General features: G+C 38.9%; 2 protein-coding genes across 2 annotated transcripts; one reads left to right on the top strand and one right to left on the bottom strand.

Moving 5' to 3' along the window:
- Positions 1-2618: 2618 nt before the first annotated feature.
- On the bottom strand, positions 2619-3280 carry LOC136062877 (uncharacterized). The gene is made up of 2 exons (XM_065762534.1): positions 2908-3280; positions 2619-2803 (listed from the first exon to the last, which is right to left on the bottom strand). The coding sequence occupies exons 1-2, from the start codon at positions 3278-3280 to the stop codon at positions 2619-2621; spliced, it is 558 nt and encodes a 185-aa protein (XP_065618606.1).
- A 2968-nt stretch (positions 3281-6248) lies between these two features.
- Positions 6249-7679, top strand: LOC112029546 (uncharacterized). Its single transcript, XM_065762535.1, has 2 exons — positions 6249-6758; positions 6969-7679. Exons 1-2 carry the CDS (start codon positions 6249-6251, stop codon positions 7677-7679), a joined length of 1221 nt encoding a protein of 406 aa, XP_065618607.1.
- The last annotated feature ends 2160 nt before the right edge of the window (positions 7680-9839 follow it).

Here is a 9839-nt window from a genome sequence, read left to right on the forward strand (position 1 = left end):
AAAAAGCTAAGACGGCAAAAAGTTTGTCTTGTTCTGCTAAAATCTATCCATGCATTTTATTCTTAAAATGCTGGTTTCAATTTCAGAATTATTAAAAACACATCAAATAGAGATAATATGATGCATAGGTTTTTTAATACAAAATGATGGTGAAAAAAATCGTAACCACTCTGCCAAACTTCCATCACAGTTATGCTAAACTTATGAAGCAAACATCAGGGACTGTATGGATCCGGCAGAATCTGTAATGTTCATATCTTCTTAGCATAGGTTGCCTCTAATTGTGCATAGTTAATTTCCTTCCACTTCATAGGAGCACTTATATTCTAAATTTTTTTAGGGCATGTTACACAAGAACTAGGGTCTCTGAAGGTTAATGCATTAATTTCGAGTGGCTGATTAATCTTCTAAATCAACAACCAACTATAGATTACTTCACAAGAGTATAGAAGTTAGGCATCTTAATAATAAAATTTCAAAATTCGGTGAAGCCATTTTTCTTTCAGCTAAAAGATAATAACAAGGCAAGACTCTAGGTCATCATCCATCAAACAACAGTGCACCACACTCAGCAGATAAGCATCAAATACACTTGGGGCAGGAATAAAAACTGCTCCAAGAAGCTTAGGTTAAGAGTAACCCAATAAGCAATCACTTGTAAGTCTTGATTTTCATTTTGGCAGAACTTATTCAATTGAAATCAAGTGCTTACACAACCGTTCTCATACAATATATAAGGACAAACAAGTCCAATAACAAACTGACATAGCAGAGCATGGGCTATTTGAGTGATGCTGCCTACAAGTATGCATTGGGACTCAAATAAAATTTAACTTAACATGAAAGAAAAGCTTCATTGCACAGTCAGTGCATTAAAACTTTGTTAGGGCTGTAACTGAGTAACCTGTTTAGGGCTAATTATTATAGTTTCATTGGTAGCAAAATGCTGAGTAAAAACTGACAATAAAAAAAAATCTAGATATAATATTAGTGGGGTCTCCCAAACCAAGGATTATGCTTTAAAATTTTTTTTTCTCTAAAGAATGCATGTAATCTCTGGCATCAAACAATATAAATTCCTACAACATCGGACACTTTAAAAATAATTTAAAAAGAAGACAACAAAGAATCTAATCTCAAGGGAAAAAAATCTACGTTTTATTTCAAATTTTATTTTCTTCTTATTATTAGGCCCTTAGTGTTTCAAAAGGTCAAGGGACTAGCATGTAGTTAGAAATTTAATTGTTATGTGTAAGATAGAGGGCTAGAATTCTCAGGTTACTAAAGACTATTCTAAATAACCTCTTTGAGTTGTTGTAGATGGCCTTTTCTTACCTACTTTATGAAATTTTATCTTTGAATATTTCATAGCACCTTGAGCTTAGATATTGATATTTGATTGTTTCAACTTCAATCTTCTTAGAATAATGGTTACATGAATGAATTCACCATTCCTTAACAACTTAAAATTTTGGAAGATGAATTTATGATAGGAATGAACTTAGGATTTTTTTTTTGGTTCAAGGAAAGAACTTTTATTCCACAAACAGACAATTTCAAGATATTGAAGTAAAAGGGAACCACCTCCATAAAAATTTCAAATATATAGATGACTAGTTGATGTCAATGCAAAAAGTTAATTTTCGTTCAAATTATTTCTTGGGATGACATACAACTAAAGTGGTATATGGGTGCTTCATCAACCGAATTTTCTCACGAATAAATTGGGTCACTAAAAGCCCATTAATGCCTAGGAAAGTAAATGTACCTCACAACCTAACATCTCTATAATATGCCTTGAAGTTCTTCCTCATTAACCAAACAAATTTAGCGAACAAATCCCTTCGTAGTATAAACCATAGCATGTTTCTTTAAAATAAAGAACACGGCAGTACTCATAAGGAAGATCACATATTGCGCAACCAACGCAATGTCATAAAAATTAGCTCCTTCTCATTGATATTAGATTTAAATATAATTCAAAAACAACAAAGACCTGTAGCTTGAACCAGGGAAGTAAGACACATGACCTTGGAAGGGCAACATGTTCACTAGACAAGTACTACAAAAGGAAAAGGAATAACAACATCCATAACGCAACAACCATTCACATACAAATCTCAAATACTAGTTTATAATAGCCATGTAAACCTGGAATAAAGATGAAACTTTTACCAATACTATCATGACTACAACTAAAGGAAAAGTAATAACAAAGGTTTCTGTTCATCCATACCAATGTTTAGTAAGATGCCATGTTTGCACCAAGTAAAACTAGGCTCTCCATGAAATTAGCTACAAATGGAGGATTTTGGATATCAAGATCCCTTTTCTACGGTTGAGTTTCAGATTCAATTAAAACAAACTTGTATTTATTCTTGATTCCCACTCTTGGATGTACCAAAACAACAGAAGTGAACCATACTCAGTAAAGGCAGCACAGTGAGCTACTCTTTCATATGGTACAACAAAAAGTTTAGTCCAAGACTACCATACTCCCTCCATACTCCCTCATCAACCATATTGAGTATTAAAAGCTAGATTGTTCTCTACCTTCACTTGTAATAAAAGCCAGTTTCCCCTTGAATGATGAAAGACATCTTTGAATGGGGTTGTTATCAGTAGATACTATTGGCTCTCAACGATATTCTAACCCTTCTCCATGAATCCGAACTTAATGTGTACACCTCAATCTCAGATAGAGGCACAGTCTGCCAAAAAGGTGGAGATGAAATCCTGACAACCTTGTAGTCATTATTCTCGTAATGATATGCAAACCCGAGTTTAACATTGGTTAGCTTTCCTAAGCAAGTATCAGGCAACTTATTGAATTTTCTAATGATGGGGTGTTCCACAAATATATATCATTATCGGAATCAGCGAGGCACAATAAGCCATTGCACGAACCGACTATTTCGACAATCCCAGAAGGAAAATGAAAGGGAATTCCAACCTCAGAAATCCTATCAAACGTGCGGTCGAAAAAGACAATACAGACTGGTGGTTTGTTAGTGTCAGAAGAATTCAAGTCACGTGTATCCAATGACGGCATATGTATGACATAACCTTTATCATTACCTTTGTTGTTGTTGTTAAGGTGGGTTGAGATGAAATATGGGGTGGTGATCGAGGAATCCAAGGATTTAGAAACGCACGTGAATCTTATCACTGATTTCACCGGTAGTCTTGCCATGATGTTGAATAAGATTATGTCGTTTGGCAAATGGTTCTTGCCCAGCAGAGGAATCGGTTGTTGTGGACGCACTCTCGTTGGGGACATTGATTTTTCAAACGAAAGAGGGATCATAGACAGTTTCTTTTACCTACTGATAAGTGTGCCTCTATTAGGCAAAATAGTTTTTTTTTTTTTTTTTTAAAGACAAAATAGTTTATTTCGGTATATAGTAGTAAAAAATGATCGAAAATTCAACTATATTTTATATTGAATTTCTATTGTGGTCAAATTTTATGTCACATATTTCATATGATTTTAAAATTTTTGTACCAAGTTATTACTGCAAAAGCCACAGAGTCAAATAATAAAGTTAAAAAAAAAAAAAAAAATTTGATTTGACAAATAGTAAACTCCAAAAATCCCTTAAATAATAGTATAAAATAGATTATACAAATAGTGATTGGATAAATGAAGATTGAAAATTTCATTAATAACAATTTAAATGATTTTTTTTCTTCATTTGTTTCAAATAAACTTATATTTATTTTTGTTCTAAAAAATTTATATTTATATAACAAGTACTCATTTTATATTTTCAAATATACAAATACTATATTTATTATATATAAACTTAGTAAAATTTTAGTTATACTTATTTGTAAATACATCACATACATATGCAAGAGTTACAAGCTAATTTGTATTGTGGGGACTCAACTTGGATTGGACCCTGAGTATGCATGGGTTTTCAGCCCAACAAGCTCAAACAATAAATTTTTAGAGCATGGGTACAAGAACTAGTACTGTTCGACAGGAAATGTTATATTCGCTGAGTAATAAGGGATATGTTGGGCTGATTGTACGAGAAAAATTCTCTTCGGCTAGGTTTTAGTGAGCCTCTCTTATGCATGGAATATCTGTTCTTCCTTTCTCCCTCCTTTTTCCTCCTCCTTCCTAGTCCTCTCTTTAATGTCATCCGTTTCCATGTTATATACTACGTTCTTTCCTCCATTTCCATCGTACACGTGTAGTTCTTATTTTGGGAACTCCTTTCTGTTCCATCCAGCACCTACCGGAACCTTTGCTCAGTAGCCATAAAGCTGCATAGTTACTATTCAGGTATCATCTCCACATTAATACAGCCAAAGTGTTAGCTGGAAAGCATTTAATGGGAAGGTGATAGCCTTGGAAGATATTTGCTACCTTCCCCGACTCCTCCTTAGGTTTATATTCAATTTCTAGTTCAGATACAACTTTGCGAAGTCTCCTGAATAAAATGAAAGTTACGTTCACCTCGGACTTTGGTGTCCTCGGACGTGCGTTATGCCACTATACATGATATACATCCCTTTCTCCTATATTATCCCCTCAATAATTTTTTTACACTATCCTCGGATAACTAAGCGTCCTCGGATTGGGCCGTTGGGCCCTGAGCCCACTTCTGAGGATTCCTATATCTTTTTAAATAACAGGCCCCACAATAGCCCCTCTAAATCTCGCTTTTTGTCACCTCGGGAAAAAGGGAGATTTTGATATCCTGCCCTCATTTATTTCGTAGACTTCCCCTGCTTTCAGAATGTCCTTTTGCTTGCCCAAGGCATGTTCCTGACGTTTCGGCATCAGGAGCACGCCATTATTAAATGATGACTGCTTTGTTGTCCCACACGTTCAACGACCTGATGCAAATCTAACGGTGGGGGGGATCCTTTGCATTTATGGGCGGGATTTTTCCCGCTCCCAATTTCTGTGCCCTTATAAAGTGCCTTTCAAATCAAATCTCTCTTCAGTTACAAATTACACCGTCTCAGCACATATTCATTGAATCTGTCTCTCTCTCATTACTCCACGCTCTCATAAATACTAGGAGCCCGTCCGAGGAGCTTACTTTCCAAACCTGTAAGTTTCCTTAACCCTCCCTAGTTTTCCATCTTTTGCGTCAGTTTTTTTTTACTACTGTTAGAAAATGGGTAGATTTAAGTATCTAGTTGATTCTGAGGAGCAAATAGAATCATTTAGGGCTAAGTATAGGATTCCCCCAACAGTGGATATGAGATACGCTTCCCCACAAACTTGGTTACACGATAGAAAAACGGGGGAAGTAGTCATCCCTATGATAGCTTTTATCGAGGGAGGGATGACTATCCCAATGGGTAGTCTGACTAGAAGTTACCTTAGGTTCCTCAGATTATCTCCCACACAGTACGCCTCGAATATGGTCAGGGTGCTTAGGAGTATAAAGGCTCTAAATGCCTTGTACAATTTAGGTCTGACCCATCACGATGTGAACTGGGTATATAACCTCAATCATTTGAAGGATCAGGGATATTACCTTAAATCCAGGTTTCCTGCAGTAAGATTGATCCAGTGCCTCCCTACCTCAAACAAGGGTTTAAAAGACGATTTCCTTATTTTCTCCAGGGAGTGGCATGATGGTTTGCCCTGTCCGACAAAAGAGGGACAACCAGGTGGGGTTCTTAGGATGTATGCCCCTTATAAGTCAAATTAAATTTTTAATTGAAGCTATTTTTATTTCTGACAAAAATTTCCTCCCATGTTTTAATGACTTTGCAGACAAGCGCGCCACTAGACGTAATTTCAGGCTGATCAATAGGGAGAGCTTAGACAGAATCCTACGATCCGAGGTGTATGTGAATCCCTCCGACGGCCAATTAAGAGCAGCACATTTAATACTCAAGTACGACCCCGTTTCAAAAGCCTTTCAGGTTTCCAAGTACGTGATAAAGGCAAAAGATCCTTGGCTCCACCGTATCAGTGTAGCCTTTGAGGGATTCATTGTTCCTGAGGGCACTCCCATTCCTGAAGGTGTACCCTTCACTGAACCATCGCCTAAGGCCATTCCCTCTACAGAAGCTTCATCATCACGCTCCGTTCCCTAAAAAGTGAGAGAGTGAGAAGAAGAAAGAGAAAAAGAGGTAGAAGAAGGGGAAGAGAAGAAGAAGAAGAAGAAGAAGAAGAAGAAGAAGCTTCGGGAGGACTTGTAGAGTTGTCTGATTCTGTCGACGAATTCGAAGTTTTCAACCAACCCCAATCTCCCGAGGTGACCTCTGAGAAAATGGGTATCCAAAGGAGAAGCCAGAGGAGCTTGAAAGACGTAATCGAGGGCCAGCCTGGCAGGGTGGTGGAAAAGCAAGTTCAGCCCAACCCCCCACCTCTTCCTCCTCTACATCCTCGGTCACCCCAACCGACTGTGACCGAGCCCAGCGATCCAAAGAGGAGGAGAGAACCAAAGGGTAAAGAAGTGATGGACGCAGGGAGGCCTCACACTACCCGTGAAGATGAGGACCAAAAAGCTGCTAAGCAGCAGAAAACAAGCCACGGGTCACAGCGAGGGGTGGATAAGACGACCACTCAGTCCTCGGAACCTGGGGCCTGGCTCCCAGCCCCTATACTCGATGAGAAGCCTCTGAGGGAGGATGCTTCAATCAGGGACTTCAGTGACGGACTTGGGTACCGAGTCACCTCAGCATTAGAGGAGACACTTCTTCTTCCTAAGGACATGGCTGAGCTGAGAGCAATCAAGAGAAACGAGGTCTTTCAAAATATCAAAAGATATTTGGGCATGGTATGACACTTTTATCGTTATATTTCTATTGTCTTTTATCATACACATTTTTCTGTTATGTATTTTTAATTCCTTTTACTCTAGGCCGTTCAAGCCACCTTCAGGCTGGAGGAGATAACTGAATCCTGCCACTAGCAAATAGACGAGGAGAGGAAGAAAAGAATAGCAGCTGTGCGCACACTCAATGCTTCTGAGCAAAACATCATGCAGCTGAAGAAGAGGTTAACTGCCGAAGAAAGTGCTCGGAAGAGTGCTGACTCAGCTCTGGAGGGGGCCCAAAGACAGGTCGAGGACCAAAGGCAGCTTTTGCGTGACGCCAATGCCCAGCTAGCAACCTCTAAGGAACAGGTGCTAATTCTGCAGAAACAACTGAAGGAAGTCCAGAAGCTCAGAGATCAGGCTGAAAAAGCCAAAGCTGAGGTTGAAAAAGAAAGAGACGTCGCTGAGCAGCATGGTTACGATGTGGACGTCGCTGAGAGAAAGGACACTTTCGGAGCTGAGGTGCCCGTTGTGTGCCGGGAGTACTGTTCCTTGACCTGGCAAGAAGCTCTCAACCGAGCTGGGGTTGAATCCTCATCAGAGTTGAGGAAACCTGAAAATGTTTATCTCCCCCCAGCTATTCGGGCCTCCACTCCCTCTACTCCACAAGGGGAGGTATCCTCTACAGCTGTTGAGCCACCTAAGGAAGTTCAAACTCAGGCTCCTCCCTCGCTCAATCAGAAAGAGCAGCCACAAATGCTTGAAAAAGTAAAGGATCTGTCCTCGGTCAAAGAAGTAGAAGGGCCCAAAAACGGAGCGGCTTCTCAAAATTTTGAACAGGCCTTAGCCTCAACCACCCTGCCTGTTGGAGAAGCTCCTAAGGCACAGGAAAAGGACGTTCCTCCTGAGGCAGCTGGCAAGGCCCCTCCACCCAAGCTCTAAATAAAGTTAACTAAATAATTACTTGTAGTCAAATTCCTTTTAGTGTCCTTTTCATTTAATTTTTCCTTTCTTTTTCTTCTCTTTTTTTTTTTAAAAAAAAAATCCTTTTAAGGATGTTCCTGGTTGCAATGTGTACTTCTTTTTGAAAACTTATAAGAGATATTAGGGTTTCGTTTATCACTTATATAATTTTATGTATGACTGCTCTTCATTACTTATGTTTATTTATCTACTTTTCTTATGATCTCGGACTATAAAAGAACGAAAGTTGACATTATAGGGAAGAATTATAACTTTATACACAATCATTGAGAACTCTAAACAGGCTATAATAGTGACCTCCACGGCCTTATAAAGGCTCCCTGTATTATTCATTAAAAAGTATACGTATTAAGGATAGCACTTTTACATTTCATCCAGAGAGGTATTGACCCCCTTGAAACGCTTTAAGTGATACTCATAGCATCTACTTCGATATGTATCTCTAGTCACACGAACCCCTTTTAGAAGACATAGATTCCAACTGAGTTTGATGTCTAAATAGTTTGTTATACCTTAACCCAAAAGTAATACCGAGGACATAATATAGCTTAGTTTCGGTTTAACACTTCCATTTATAGTGTACTAATTTCCACTAAGTTGTGGTCCAAGGACCTGACATGACTTAACTTCTGTTTAATACTTCCGTTGATAGTGTACTAATTTCCACTAAGTTGTGGTCCGAGGACCTGACATGACTTAGCTTATGTTTAATACTTCCATTGATAGTGTACTAATTTCTACTAAGTTGTGGTCCGAGGACCTGACATGACTTAGCTTCTATTTAATACTTCCGTTGATAGTATACTAATTTCCACTAAATTGTGGTCTGAGGACCTGACATGACTTAGCTTCTGTTTAATACTTCCATTTATAGTGTACTAATTTCCACTAAGTTGTGGTCCGAGGACTTGACATGACTTAGCTTCTGTTTAATACTTCCATTGATAGTGTACTAATTTCCACTAAGTTGTGGTCCGAGGACCTGACATGACTTAGCTTCTATTTAATACTTCCGTTAATAGTGTACTAATTTCCACTAAGTTGTGGTCCGAGGACCTGACATGACTTAGCTTCTGTTTAATACTTCCATTTATAGTGTACTAATTTTCACTAAGTTGTGGTCCGAGGACTTGACATGACTTAGCTTCTGTTTAATACTTCCATTCATTTCAGAAGCACATATTACAGGAGCAAGATAGATTATAAAGGAAAGTAAAGCACAACTTGTTAATAATAATACCTTTTCAGGTTGCTTACATTCCAGGGATGGAGTATAGTTTTTTCATCTAAATCTTCTAAATAGTAAGCCCCTATCCCTGCTACAGATGTAATACGATATGGCCCTTCCCAATTGGGCCCCAACTTTCCCCAGGCTGGGTTCTTAGTATTTCCTAAGACCTTCCTCAACACGAAGTCTCCTGGAGCTAATGGCCTTAGTCTGACATTTGCATCATAGCCCTGCTTCAGCTTGTGCTGGTAGTACACTAATTGAACCATAGCTTTCTCTCGTCGCTCATCTATCAAGTCTAGACTTTTCTTCAACAGCTCATCATTTCCATCTAGGGTGAAATTACTAGTTCTTAGTGTTGGAAAGCCCGTTTCGATAAGGATCACGGCCTCAGCTCCATACGTCATTGAGAATGGGGTCTCCCCTGTGTTCGTGGGCTACCAATGGATTACTGTGCTGAGAGCCCCTAGACTCTGCCTGGTGCTGATTAGCATCCACCTGTTGCGGGCCCGTCAATGGTTGTTGCGGTGCTCCTTCTTCCATCGCGAGTATCACACTTGCCTTTCCTTCTCAACAGATCAAGTTCTTTCCACAGAAGATGCCAATTGTGGGGACTCAACTTGGATTGGACCCTAAGTATGAATGGGTTTTCAGTCCAACAAGCCCAAACAATAAATTTTTAGAGCATGGGTACAAGAACTAGTACTGTTCGACAAGAAATGTTATATTCGCTGAGTAATAAGGGATATGTTAGGCTGATTATACGAGAAAAATTCTCCTCGGCTAGGTTTTAGTGAGCCTCTCTTATGCATGGAATATTTGTTCTTCCTTTCTCCCTCTTTTTTCCTTCTCCTTCCTAGTCCTCTCTTTAATGTAATCCGTTTCCGTGT

This window comes from Quercus suber, unplaced genomic scaffold (assembly GCF_002906115.3).
Source record: "Quercus suber isolate HL8 unplaced genomic scaffold, Cork oak 2.0 scaffold_462, whole genome shotgun sequence".
NCBI lineage: Eukaryota > Viridiplantae > Streptophyta > Magnoliopsida > Fagales > Fagaceae > Quercus > Quercus suber.

Bases quoted from the DNA above. Each gene is read 5' to 3' on its own strand.
- LOC136062877 (XM_065762534.1), bottom strand. From the start codon at position 3,280: ATGTCCCCAACGAGAGTGCGTCCACAACAACCGATTCCTCTGCTGGGC. The intron at 2,804-2,907 runs GTTCGTGCAATG...ATACTTGCTTAG, and splicing joins TGGGATTGTCGAAATAGTCG to GAAAGCTAACCAATGTTAAA.
- LOC112029546 (XM_065762535.1), top strand. From the start codon at position 6,249: ATGGGTATCCAAAGGAGAAGCCAGAGGAGCTTGAAAGACGTAATCGAG. The intron at 6,759-6,968 runs GTATGACACTTT...AACATCATGCAG, and splicing joins TCAAAAGATATTTGGGCATG to CTGAAGAAGAGGTTAACTGC.